General features: G+C 39.1%; 1 protein-coding gene across 4 annotated transcripts in view; it reads left to right on the top strand.

Annotated features, from left to right (window-relative positions):
• Positions 1 to 13,216, top strand: part of TFCP2 (transcription factor CP2) — a 42,593-nt gene extending 29,377 nt beyond the window's left edge. Inside the window, exons 5-15 of one of the 4 annotated variants that reach the window (XM_029954697.1) lie at positions 628 to 734; positions 1,938 to 2,090; positions 3,196 to 3,306; positions 3,642 to 3,730; positions 5,806 to 5,872; positions 6,466 to 6,559; positions 7,419 to 7,509; positions 9,032 to 9,156; positions 9,590 to 9,732; positions 11,231 to 11,282; positions 11,718 to 13,216. In XM_029954697.1, coding sequence (XP_029810557.1) covers positions 628 to 734; positions 1,938 to 2,090; positions 3,196 to 3,306; positions 3,642 to 3,730; positions 5,806 to 5,872; positions 6,466 to 6,559; positions 7,419 to 7,509; positions 9,032 to 9,156; positions 9,590 to 9,732; positions 11,231 to 11,282; positions 11,718 to 11,755 — 1,070 coding nt within the window. In that variant the 3' untranslated portion in view covers positions 11,756 to 13,216. The remainder of the gene's footprint in view (positions 1 to 627; positions 735 to 1,937; positions 2,091 to 3,195; positions 3,307 to 3,641; positions 3,731 to 5,805; positions 5,873 to 6,465; positions 6,560 to 7,418; positions 7,510 to 9,031; positions 9,157 to 9,589; positions 9,733 to 11,230; positions 11,283 to 11,717) is intronic. The other 3 variants (XM_029954698.1, XM_029954699.1, XM_029954700.1) reach the window with 3 other exon arrangements.
• Positions 13,217 to 13,637: the final 421 nt, after the last annotated feature.

Consider the following 13,637-nt stretch of genomic DNA (forward strand, 5'->3'; position numbering starts at 1 on the left):
TGGCTTTCTCTCCCCAGTTTGACTATTAATAGAAGTCAAGAGATGATATTTGAGTGAGTATATACTACGTGGAATGGAAAGCAGTTCTACAAAGGCTCATTCATTTTTGTTTCCCTCTTGAATATCAGACTTGTTGCTCTCTTACAGGGGTGTTTGATGACTTCAAGGCCGGCATCAATCGCCGTGTAAAGTTTTCCCACTTCTTTCTGTAATACAATGCTTCTGCCTTTTTTCAGACACTCTGCTTTTTCTTTCTATAGCAATCTTGTTAGTGTTCTTCTGTCAGTAACACTAACCTTAAAACGATAAGTGAATCAGATTGTATTCCAGTTTTAGAGCTAGTGTGTAGACTAAATCTATCTTTTAAGTAGAATTTTGGCAAATTAAAAGGAAACTGCATTTAAATTGTCTCACTTAAAACACCTTTTAAAGTGGAAAAAAGATACTCAGGAGGAAAGTACTTAGGTCAATTTTAGCTCTAACCAAACTCTTTTCCTTGGCAAAAAGAGGTTTAGGGTGTGATACATAAAAATCTTGATAACAAGGACCAATTAAAACAATTGGTGCTTTCTTATTTAAACCCAGTAGCCCTCAGAATTGTTCAATGATTACCATTTTGTTTCTCAGATATCCCAATGTCTGTGGGTATAATCGATCCTAGGGCTAATCCAACCCAACTGAACACAGTGGAGTTCCTGTGGGACCCGGCAAAGAGGACATCTGTGTTTATTCAGGTAGGGCCTTGCAGATGGGCTTCCAGTTATGAAGAGCGTTCTTACTACCAATCTGCTTCTTAAAGGATAAAACATGTTGCATTTTAGATTTTTACAGGATTCCAGCTGACTGTCAAGTCCAGACTCCTCAACACTTGCCTGAGAGCAATGAGGAGTGTCTGAATTGCCCTTTAATTTCCCCCATGTATTTATTTGTATGACAAAACAAAAACAAACAAAAACATGCTTGCTAATGGCTGCATAATGTTCCATTCTTTGGCTGTACTATAACTTCCTTATTTAGCATTTCAGGTTGTTCTAAATTTGCCCTATTTTCCATAAAGTTATTTTGAACATCTTTATGCTTAAAATTTGATTTACATATTTGATTATCTCTGTTGAGTAGATCCTTTAAAATTCTTATTTGTGATAAAGAAAGCTAGGGTTTATTGAGTATTTCTCATTTGTCACTATGTTAAGTAAACAGTTTGTATATGTGATCTTATTTAACACTTTAGCAATAATCCTGCAGACTAGGAATAGTCTTTGAAGCATAGAGAAATTAACACTTTATCTAAGCTAATAAGTGGTCAGTCAGGGTTTCAAGGTTAAGATTCACCAAGGTCTTCACTCGATGCCGTAGCCAAGCTAGCCTTGCAAACCTTCCCCCGCTATTGCCTGTGAGCTTTTGTAGTTGCTCTTTTCCTAGCATGCATGGTGCCTCTGCTTTCTAAACTCTACCTTAAAGTCTAGGAAACTTTTACTAATAGAAATCACTTCTCTTTCATATTAACTCTGTATTCTCTGAAGCAGTTAATGAGTTTAATTCCTCCAGGTAGCTTGTTAGCATTGGATCTGTACATTTACTTTGTTTCATTTGTAAATAAGTTTATTTTTATTTCACCCATTAGAATATACATTCTTCAAGATCAAAAAGAGAGTAAAGGGGTTTTTTTTGTTTCTTTGTTTTGGGTTTTTTTAAGATTTTTTATGTATGCTTTTAAGTAAACTCTATGCCCAACATGGAACTCAAACTTATGACCCTGAGATCAAGAGTTGCATGTTCCACTGATGGTGCCAGCCAGGGGTCCCCAGAGTAAAAGTTTTTTAATAGGTGTCTATAGTGTTTTTTAAAGGTTTTGCTCTTAGTATTAGCTCAAAAAATATTGCTGACCGGTTTCACCGGCTAGCAGTACTGAAACTGGGATGCTCTGTTCTTTGTAGGTGCACTGCATTAGCACAGAGTTCACTATGAGGAAGCATGGTGGAGAAAAGGGAGTGCCGTTCCGCGTACAGATTGATACCTTCAAGGAAAATGAAAACGGGGAATATACTGAGCACTTACACTCAGCCAGCTGCCAGATCAAAGTCTTCAAGGTATTCCTGGGCAACTTGCTGTCCCTTGTTTCGTTTCCCCTCATCTTGCAATTTTAACATTCGTTACCAAGTCAGAAAGTCCACTTGTCTGTTTTTCAACAACTGCGAAAACTCAGTCTAAGCTGGAGTCCTTGAGGTAATTACTGAGATGCCTGGTCATGGATTTATATGGGGCTGGGCATGGGAGAAGGGGAACTTGGGAACGGAGCTAGAGGCAAACACAATGGATTTTCACTGAAAGCGCTTAAAGTTTGTTGAGATTATAAGCTCTTGTAAAAGCTCACAAAATTAGGAAAATTTCATAGTTTTGGTTACACTGGTATTTGACTTTCTTTTGTTTTTTTGATCTTTATTTTTATCACATGGATAGATATGTTCTCATTGCAAAAGATTCACTAATACAGAAGTATTCAGACTGAAATCCCTCTTTTTTAAAAGCCCCCTTTTACCCCTACTCCCCAACCTTTCTCAGAGGTCGCCACTGCCCTAATTTAGCATGCATCCTTTTAGTCCCTTCTGTGCTTTTATATACAAATGTACATAGGTATACACACATTTTCTTTCCTTTGAAGCATAAACAGGATTGCACTATATGAATTGTTTTGAGCCTTGCTTTCTTCAGTTACCTCTGTGCTTTAGAGATCTTTCCATGTCCATAACTATAGATTGCTTATTCTTTTTTTTTTTACTCTTTAAAAAATTTTTTTAACATTTATTTATTTTTGAGAGACAGAGAGAGACAGAGCATGAGCAGGGGAGGGGCAGAGAGAGAAGGACACACAGAACCTGAAACAGGCTCCAGGCTCTGAGCTGTCAGCACAGAGCCCAACACGGGGTTCGAACCCACGATCTGTGAGATCATGACCTGAGTCGAAGTTGGACCCTCAACCGACTGAGCCACCCAGGCCCCCCTGCTTATTCTTTTTTAACTGTATCAAACAGTTAGTTATGTTTTTTATTCTCAGACTTAGATACAAGGTTGCATCTTGTGTTTACATTATTGTGCATACATCCTTGTTTCACATGTGACTCTTTAAGCTTTTAGAAATAATATTGTTGGCTCAAAATTCAGTCTATGAGTCAAACAAAACATTTCTCATTTTAGCCCAAAGGTGCAGACAGAAAGCAAAAAACAGATAGGGAAAAAATGGAGAAACGAACACCTCATGAAAAGGAGAAATATCAGCCTTCCTATGAGACAACGATACTCACAGAGGTAAAAAGATTTCTTTTGGTCACAATTTCAATCAATACTTCTTATTCTTAAAAGAAAATCCCACCATTTCTCAGTATATACATGTATCAAATCATTATGTTGTACACCTCGAACTAATACAGTATTCTATGTCAATTGTATCTGAGTTTTTAAAAAACAATACAAAACAACCCCCCACAGCTTCTTGCCTGGTGAAGATTTAGTTGTCCTGGGTATATTTTTTTCTATTATAGTTAAGATTTTTAATCAAGATATGCTATTCAAGTAATAATATTTTAGTGGGACACTAGGGTCAAATGTACTTTTTTAGTATTCCAGCTGTTCTTTGTTTTCAGTGTTCTCCATGGCCTGAGATCACATATGTCAATAACTCCCCATCACCTGGCTTCAACAGTTCCCACAGCAGTTTTTCTCTTGGGGAAGGGTAAGTCTGGAAAATGTAATGAGGTTGTGTTTGTCCTAAATATGTCTTCTTTCATTATCTTCCCATATACAAGCTTTTTATAAATCAGTAAGTGCTTCTATTTGCTCAATCTCTGATGGATTCATGGATTAACTGAGGTTTGGGTTATCTCCAAAAGTGACGAAAAGTCCTTTTTCCTCCTCTTTTTTCCTCCTATTAAAAAACATTAAAAAAAGGAAAACAGCATTATGGTCAGTTTTTAGAGTTTCAGAGACTGATTTTCTGGGCTTTTCACTTCTCCTGTCACTGCTTACGTTGTGGTTATTTCATTTCCTGCTCATACTTTCATCGGAGGGGTCGTTAGGAATTGAACACAGTTGTACAAACACTGAAATCTGTTTTGTTACTTATTAAGAATGATCCCAATACCTCATTATTATGAATCTTTGATACTTGGGGCAGAAGGTTGAAGACAAAAGCTAAAATAAAGTTTTAGAATGATCTGTGGGATGCATTTAATGTCTTTTTATTGTCTTCTTTCATCAGAGATCATTAAAAGTTGGTACAGAAGCCTATGCCAGCTGAAATAAGTTGTCTTATTAATCTTAGCATTTACCACAAACTCCACATAGGCCATGTTGAAATTTGAAATAGGCTACTCAGTGTGTGATGGTTTTGGTTGTGATGTTGGTTTGTGAATTTATGTAGGCTTTGTGTTCTGTCTGCATCTACAAGTAATTAAAGTAGCTGCAGTATTCAAAATATAACAATTAAGAATAAAAATAGGTAGAAGTTGTAGAGCGAATAGATAATTAAGGCCTGGTGATAATTTAATTACTAAGTTGGAATGCTGAATTTGAATTTTGCAGCTAAGGTAAAAAAAGAATAAGAAGAAAGCCTGTTTTGAAAGACAAATCTCTTACCATCCATATGGATTATGCAAGCTACTTATAGGCAATTTTATTTTATTTTTTATGTTTTTTAAGCTTTGTTTTTTTTAGTAATCCCCACACCCAATGTGGGGCTTGAACTTACAGTCCCAAGGTCAAGAATCATACACTCTTCCGACTGAGCCAGCCACGCACCTGTAGGCTATTATAAATATGTAGGATTAAAGAGTTGTGTTTTAAAACTTTTTCTCTTTTCTTTGTCATACTTTGGTATCAGGCTCAAATCTGTCTCTGATAAAAAAAGTGTTGGGGAATAGGGACAGTCCTTAGAGTAAAAGGAGGCGTAGGGAAAAACTGTGAGTATGGAGATAGCCTGTGGATTGCAAATTAGGCAGCACTCATTTTTAAAATTGGTTTTCATTATAAAAGTATGTGGGGCACCTGGACGGCTCAGTCAGGCATCTGACTCTTGATTGCAGCTCAGGTCATGGTGTCGCGGTTTGTGAGTTTGAGCCCCATGTCAGACTTTGCACTGACCGCACAGAGCCTGCTTGGGATTATCTCTCACTCTGTCTCTGCCCCTTTCTTGCTCAGCCTTGCTCACACATATGCTCGCTCGTACTCTCCCTCTCTTAAAAAACAAAAACATATGGGATCACATTTATTGCATAAAGTTTCTTCTGGTATTTTTTTTCTAGATATATGTTTGTGTGTATTTTATATATTTATTAAAATAATCTATTGTTGCTGTTCTTATATTGTTAGCTTCTGTTCTTATAAATTGCTTATGTCAACTCTTCTTTATGCTGTAATTTATCTAGTGAATCCTAATTTACTGAAATTGTGACCTTTTTTCAATTTGTCCAGTAATAAAAAATGTTGCAAATGGCAGTTTCTCATCCTCTCCCTGTAACCTTAATGTTAAAATAACAGATAATAGAAGGATGGACTATAGACTAAAACTGCCTTATGAGAGAGCACAGATTGCTTTAAATATCCAGCTTCAGGGGTCCCTGGCTGACTCAGTCCGTGGAGCACTCAGCTCTTAATCTTGGGGGTTGTGTGTTTGGGCACAAGTTGAGTGTGGAGATTACTTAAAAATAGAATCTTAAAAGGAAAAATATGTCTAGTTTGAGACTTACCAGGAGATGCTGAACCCTAGTATGTGTCATAGACTCAGCCTTTTCACTTTACATGTTTCTTCAGAAATGGTTCACCAAACCACCAGCCAGAGCCTCCCCCTCCAGTCACAGATGTAAGTCTAAAGTTAAATGTAAGTTATTTGCTATGTCTACTAATACTTTGATGACTGTGCAGTTCTGTAGAAATGCCCACCTTTTAAAGAGTACTATTTATTCGTTCATTAAATAGACATTCATTGAATTTTGACTATGAATTTTGGATATGCTAGGGAACTGAGATGTGAACAAGTTAATGCAGGACCCTTGCATTTAAAGAGCTTACAGTCTAGGGGCAGCTGGGTGGCTCAGTCGGTTAAGCGTCCGACTTCAGTGTGAGATCAAGCCCCACATCTGTGCTGACAGCTCGGCCTGGAGCCTGCTTCAGATTCTGTGTCTCCCTCTCTCTCTGCTCCTCCCCTGCTCACGCTCTATCTTTCTCAGTCTCTCAAAAATAAATAAATGTTAAAAAAAAATGTGAAGAGCTTACAGTCTAGTAAGGAAAGTAGGCATGGAATTCCATGGGCATCTTGCGTGGTTAGAGATTCATGAGGGATAAACAACTTCCAAGGGAACTAGGCGCCTGTCTGAGTGTGGGTGTGTTTGGCTCTGTGTTACCTAATGATGTAAGAGATAAATCTGTATAGTTACAAAAAAAAAAAAACAAAAAACTTTGTTTTTCTTTCAGAACCTCTTGCCAACAACCACACCTCAGGAAGCTCAGCAGTGGTTGCATCGAAATCGATTTTCTACGTTCACAAGGCTTTTTACAAACTTCTCAGGTTAAATTTATGTGTCCTTTTGTTTCCCCAGCACTAGATATCCCTTTACATTCTAGGGATCCATGCAAGAGTGTGTGTGTGTGTGTGTGTGTGTGTGTGTGTGTGTGTGTGTGTTCGCGCGCGTGCGTGCACGTGTGTGTGTGAGAAAGTGAAGGGTCTTCGTGCATTTTTTTGCTGAAGTGAATTTCATAGAACCCTCAGACTTTCTCACCAGCTGCATCTGTGCTGTGAAATACTTACAAAAGAAAGATTGCTTAGTTAAAATTCACTTCAGTTTAAAAAAATTTTATTCTATACAGTTCTTTTAAAAAGGTATATTCCATACACTATTTTATCACCCTTGATATCACTATATTGTATTTTATGTGCTTATTCCACTTATTTAGCACCATCCGTATACCAGGTGTGGTAGGGATACACAAATGGATAAGACATACTTTCTGATCGTTCATCATCTCGTATCAAAAAAATCCCAAATCAAAATAAAACCCTGAAAACAAAAAGAGTTGTGATGCAGTAGATGAGCGGTACAAAGCAGGGGGCGGGATTTGTTTCTGGAGTTGGGGAACGTGTAACGTGTGAGGTAAATCTTGGGGGAGGTTGAGGACTCTGTTGGTGAGACCGTGGAAAGATATTTCAGGTAAGATATGCTCATTAGACTTCACCAGTCTGATGAAAGCACAGGGTTACGTGCACCTGCTCTCTGGGTGGCAGTTGAGGTGGGAGAGGAAACAGGCCAGCTCATGGAGAGGCTTATGCCATGCAGAAGATTATGGACTATAACATAACAGACCATTTTAATGGTCATTAACAAAGACAGTCTTTGCCTTTATCACCCATTTTCTTATATTTATTCCAGGGGCAGATTTATTGAAACTAACTAGAGATGATGTGATCCAAATCTGTGGCCCTGCAGATGGAATCAGACTTTTTAATGCATTAAAAGGCCGGTATGTAATCAGCATTAAACTATCAGTGAAGTTGGATTTCAAATGGCTTTGGATTCAGGGACTCTTCACAGTACTCTTTGTACACAGTTAACTGCATCTTGTCAAAGCATTCTTTGCAAATGCCGCTCTGTGCCAGATAAGCAAAAGATGAAAATATCCTTTCCTGCAGTTGATTCAAGGAACTCCTCATGATATCTCATTTTTCATTTCCAGGTAGTCTTTTCATTTCATAAATATTCATTGCCCCTGTTGTGAGCCATGTACTATTGTAGGCTCTAGGGATATGTTGGTCCACAAAACACACAAAGGTACCCATTATCATGAGTTTACTTTCCAATGGGGAGAGAGATAAAAATATAAACAAGTATTTTGGATAGTGATAAGTGCTTCAAGTGAAAACCAAACAAATAAACAAAAACAAGGTTATCACCTATAGAGTACCTAGAATCTGGTCAGAAAAGACCTCTCTGAGGTGGGGGCATTTAAACTGAATTATGAGAAGATGGAAGCTGTGGGGTCAAATGAGGGAAGAACACTCTGGACGGGAGGAACAGCAGTGCAGAGGCTCTGAGTCTGTTTTAACTGAAGAGGAGGGCATTCTTGGATAGGAACTACTTTAGTGTCTGCTTACAAATTGTAACACAGAGTAATTTGTAGTCCCTACTTGGGATTTACAGATTTCAAATAGGTAGTAGTATGAATGGAAAAAACATACAGATTAATGCCACAGGACCAAATCAGTGGTTACATAATGAAACAGATCGTGAAGCATTTTGTTTGGGTACATCACAAGAACTGTTGAATCAGGTGGACTTTAATCTTGGAAATTTTTAAAGAAAAATTCAGGATTTGAGGACTTGGAGGAAAAAAGAATAGATCTTTTATTTTTTAATATATTATTTAAAGAGCATTTAAAAATAGGAAGGAATGAGATGATCGGATCAAGGGGTAATTGAATGCCGTTGTCTAAGAAGTAAGAACAGAAAGGAGGCTTAGGAGAAGGTACTGAGGAGAATAAGATTCTCCAGTCATTCGTGTGGTGCCTCTAAGGAGAAGGTATATGTTGAACTGGACCCATGAAATGGCGGCTCGCACATTTTGCATATTTCTAAACATTACCTCAAAGGTCATAAACTCAAAAGACAACAGAGGCCAGATGTAAACTGAGTGACAGTCAGATCTGGGGTGTACTGAAGAATGCATGCATCACGCAAGGAGAACAGCTGATTGTTTTCTTGTAAGTGTCAGGGTCTCAAGATTGCCAGATCTGGTTTTTCAAGAAAAGCCAAAGTGTCAGAGGTTCATATGATGCTGGAACGAATTCATTTAAAATGCGCGCTCGCGCGCATGCACACGCGCACGTCTCAGTAGGGAGCTAATAAAACAGCAAGTGAGCTCTCGCGGCCGACGGGCTGCCAGTTCTCAACCCCTCTCAATAGTGTTAACATAGATTCACCAGCTCTCCCTTAAAATGTGCTTCCCGTGAAAACTGTAAGACTAACAGCCTTGTTTTCCTCCTTAGGATGGTGCGCCCAAGGCTAACCATTTATGTTTGTCAGGAATCCCTGCAGTTGAGGGAACAACAGCAGCAGCAGCAGCAGCAGCAGCAGAAGCGTGAGGACGGAGACTCAAATGGGACTTTCTTTGGTAAGTGGTTCTGGACAGGCCTGGCCGCATAAGAAGTGGGGAGAGATGCCTTATGAGCATGTGTGATGGCAGTTCCTCAAATAGCAGAGTCAGCATTTACTAGAAGTAGTGGTAACTGCTAACGTGTATTGAGTTCCTAATGCACACCAGGCCCTATTCTCCACCCCTTTACATGCCTTAATTTTTACAGCTAGTATTTATCTCCTCTTTGCAATAGATTCACTGTTACTGCTAACATTTAGATGAGGAAAATGAGGCTTAGGGACATCAAGTAACTCACTCTAGTCCCACAGCCAGCGAATGGCTGAGCCAAGAATTGAACTCAGGCAGTCTAACTCTGAGTCCTTCAGAAAAGTGGGCATTCCGAGTGATCAGACTACCTTTAACAGCAGAAACACTTGTACTGACTGCCGTTGCTCTCTCCCTTTTGCAGTGTACCACGCCATCTATCTAGAAGAGCTGACCGCTGTTGAACTGACAGAAAAAATTGCTCAGCTTTTCAGCATTTCCCCTCGCCAGATCAGCCAGATCTACAAGCAGGGGCCAACAGGAATCCATGTGCTCATTAGCGATGAGGTGGAGTTTCAGTAGAGCTGAGTCCCCAGATGACAGTTGTCAGGGCATGTGACAGGAGCAAGAGCCATTCTACCGGGGCACAGTGCTGTGTTCTAGACCAGGGCTTTGCAAAACCTTTTGCTTGTTTACTTTCTGAAATAATTTTTGAATACTGTGTATCCCTTGCACATTTTTAGGTTGACTTAAAACTTTTTGTTTTAAGTTTAAATAGTTGTAGAATATGTCATTCCTGGGCTTATTATATAAACTTTAAAAATGAAATGGTTGCATCACTATTCTAACTATATTCCGTGTGACCTAAATAGAAGAGTGATTTAATACCAGCACCATCATCTTAAAAAAATACATGAATATGCTTTTCTTTGACAGAGTTTTACATCATTTCTTTATTTTCTTGAATTCCTATTTCCATTCACTTCCCCATAGAATCTTACCATAACCCATTTTTATGCTCAAACATCTTTTACTAATTATCCTACCATATTTCTTTGAAACAAATCTGTTTCAACAAAAGAATGTTTCAATAAAAATTTAAAAATTATTTCTTCTAAATTTAATTATCACGATAATTATACAATTAACATGTGTTTTGATAAGAAATTAAACACTAAGAAATATGTATTAGACAAAAACTTGAAACAACAAAAACAATGTAGGAGAAGTGGATCAGTGAGAGATGGGATTGTCTGGTCCCCACCCCCACTCCTGCCCACAGTAACTTATGTATCAACGAACACTCTACTGATTTCTAGAATGAAGTAGAGTTCAACATCACTTCCGCCCTGTTTTATTCTGTAGATATAAGTGCTGTGGTATCCGATTCAACACAAATTGTCAGACAGGAATGGATGGAGTTTTTTTTATAACAGCATCACTGGGTTTTTTGTTTTTTTTTTTTAACTTCTGAGTTAGGTGCCAAAAATTATATAGTCATGTTACAAAGAATTATTTTGAATCACCTATCATTTGACAGTTTGTGACTAGGTCAGTCTTCTGGTGAAAGGAAAGAATTAGGAGTCTGTTATTCCATCATTAAAATTCACATTAACAGTCACACTGACATACTGAAGGCTTTTATACCCTGGGGCAATAATATATCTTGGGATTCCAGGAGGGTGAAAGTTATGCCTTTATTTTAAAAAAATGGGAGAAGGCAGTTTGCGAAGGGAAAGTGGGTAGAGAACGCTGAAAAGGTGCTCAGGCGGTTTTGGGGAAGGGTGCATTTGGAAGCTGCACACCAGGAAGTCCGTTCTCCCATATAGGCCTGTCTGTGGCCATGTGCCCCGTGGAACATTGAGTTAACCCAGGAAAATGCATACTGTCATTTTAAGATCATTGTTTCAGACTGCTTAGCTTTTAAAATGTAGGAACTCCGTGGGAGAAAGCAAAGCAAAAGATTATTTCCCCTTAAATCTAATCTAATAAAAAGCCACCTAGTCTAAATAAATGCAGCAAACCCAAGTTTTTAATAATTAACAAACTTTCTTGCTTTCCTCAGATGATACAGAACTTTCAGGAAGAAGCCTGTTTTATTCTGGACACAATGAAAGGTAATAGAATAGTAAACAGATGCTTCTGTCTCAGGAGTTTAAGAGCTTTTTTCATAGTTTACTCCTCGGAGGAGAGAGGGAAAGTATGTATGTGAGGTAGAGAAAGTGACATCCTTAGAGATTGTCCCTTTTGTATGCATTGGCCTCTTGCCGCTGTCAGAGTAGACAAGGTGTAACTGACGACTCTGCCATTCTCTCCCGCCTTCCAGGGACAAATGGGGAGATGGAGGCATGCTGTTTTCATAATGTGCATTTATTGTAAATAATTTGTGATAATGAGTATGCTGCCCTTTGTCCTGCTGGGGCTTTTCCCCCTTCTCAAAAGAACCTTAGTGTATCTTTTTTTCTCCTACTGTGTTTTAAAGGTGACTAAAGATGGTTTCTCTCCTTCTTTTCTCTCTCTCTGTCTCTCTCTTTTTTTTTTTTTTTTTACAGCAGAAACGAATGATAGTTATCACATCATACTGAAGTAGGTGCGGGGCGTCCCATCCTCTGGCTGCTGCTTCCTTCACCTCTTGGAAGCTTCCCCCATGCAGGGAAGTGCTTGCTAATGGAGATATGAAGGTCCGCAGGAGCCTGACCCGTCTGACTGTGTGTGGGGGAGTCCAGGCCGTGGAGGCAGCATCCAGCCATCTGTCAGCCCAAGCTCTTGGGCACACACAGATTCTTGCCCAACACCCACTTCTGCAGCTGTCTCTTAGTTTAAATTTATGGACCCTGTTGTTGTTGAATATTATTAGAAACTCCACACCGTTTAGGGTGTCTGTAGGGCAAAATGATGATGAGAATTGTGTGATGCTTAATGGAAAGATGTTAAATTTTGTGATATGGAGCCATGTAATTTTTTTCTAATATAAAAGCGAACATCTATATTCCTAAGACTAGATCCTCAGTCTCTTTGCATCATACATACTGGCTTTTGGCACATTTGGCCCCTGGAAACCCCACCAAAGAGGAGAAATGCAGAGGTAGAATAGAATTTTCTTCTGGTTGCTCTGTACTGGCAAGACTAATAGTAATTTTAGCTAACCTTTACTGAGCATTTGCTTGTGGCTGGTAGTGTGATAAAATCTTTAAGTGGATTGCCTTGTTTAAATCCTCTTTAATAGTCCTACCTGAAGTAGATAATGATGATCCCTAATTGAAGGCGAGGAAGTAGAGACAGTAGAGTGGCTAAAGAGCTTGCTGAGTGACGGGCGGCTGAAAGTACTGTCGCCGCAACCCAAGCCCAGGCAGCCTGGCACTTTTTAACTGCCAGCCATTCCTGCCGCCCTTTGCTGTCCCCTGCGTTTGCCACCGTTTCTGACAGTGGCTCTTCTGCTGGATAGGACGTAACAACAATTGAGATTGAGGAATCAGCCACTGAAGGGGACAAACCACACCTAAATAATGCTGAACAAATCAAGACCTACAAAAATCAGCAACATAGATGCTTTTAAAGCATCATCACTTATCAGATTCACAGACTGTGAACTGGTGAAAAGTAGGGGTCATCTGTAACTCCCCAAATTCACTGTTCTTGAATGAGCGCCTCAAACTATTTATTAATGAGCTTAGCTAACTCCTGCTTTCTGTTTTCCCCTCTCTGCATCTTTTCTTGGTATAGGAAGTTCTTTCACTCCTGTAGTGTTCTTTTATATAAGCTTTTTAAGAAATTCATTCCGATCCCATCCTATATATTTTTGTTCTTAAAGTGTGTGCGTGTGTGTGCTGTGCGTGTATGTGGTTACATGTGTAAGACTGTGGGTCTTAATTTTTTCACATGTAGAGTTTTATCCCTTTACACATTATGTTGAGGTGAAAAAGATAATGTTCAAAGATTCTGTAATAGATTTGGATCTGTGCGTGTGTGTGTTTTTAAAGCATTTGATAAAGTTTAAATGTTTTTATACAGAGAATTTTGTTCATTAAAATCAACCCACAATATGGTCTGATTTCTTTTGGTTTGTAACAAATTGAAAGCTTTGAAACTGGAAAATGAAGTCAAATGACTTTTTAAAACTGGCCTGTGCAACTTGACATTGGACCAAAATATTTTTTTAGCGGAATTACCAGATGTCCCTGTTTGGGGGGGTACATTTCTGGTTGTGTTATGTTCCTGGGACTGTTCTCTGTTTCAGACGAGTCTGTTCTCTCCTCAGCAGGCTGCTAGTATTTTGTTTTGTTTTTTCATTGTTTTTCCGAGAGAGAGAGAGCGAGCGAGCGAGCACGTGCGCATGCGTGCATGCACTTGCTCGCACGTGGGTGGAGGGGCAGCGAGAGGGAGAGAGAATCCCAAGCAGGAGCCACACTGTCAGCACAGCCCAACACAGGGCTTGAACCCATGAACCCAGAGATCATGACCTGGGCTGAAAG

The sequence above is a fragment of the Suricata suricatta genome, chromosome 10 (assembly GCF_006229205.1).
Source record: "Suricata suricatta isolate VVHF042 chromosome 10, meerkat_22Aug2017_6uvM2_HiC, whole genome shotgun sequence".
Classification (NCBI taxonomy): domain Eukaryota; kingdom Metazoa; phylum Chordata; class Mammalia; order Carnivora; family Herpestidae; genus Suricata; species Suricata suricatta.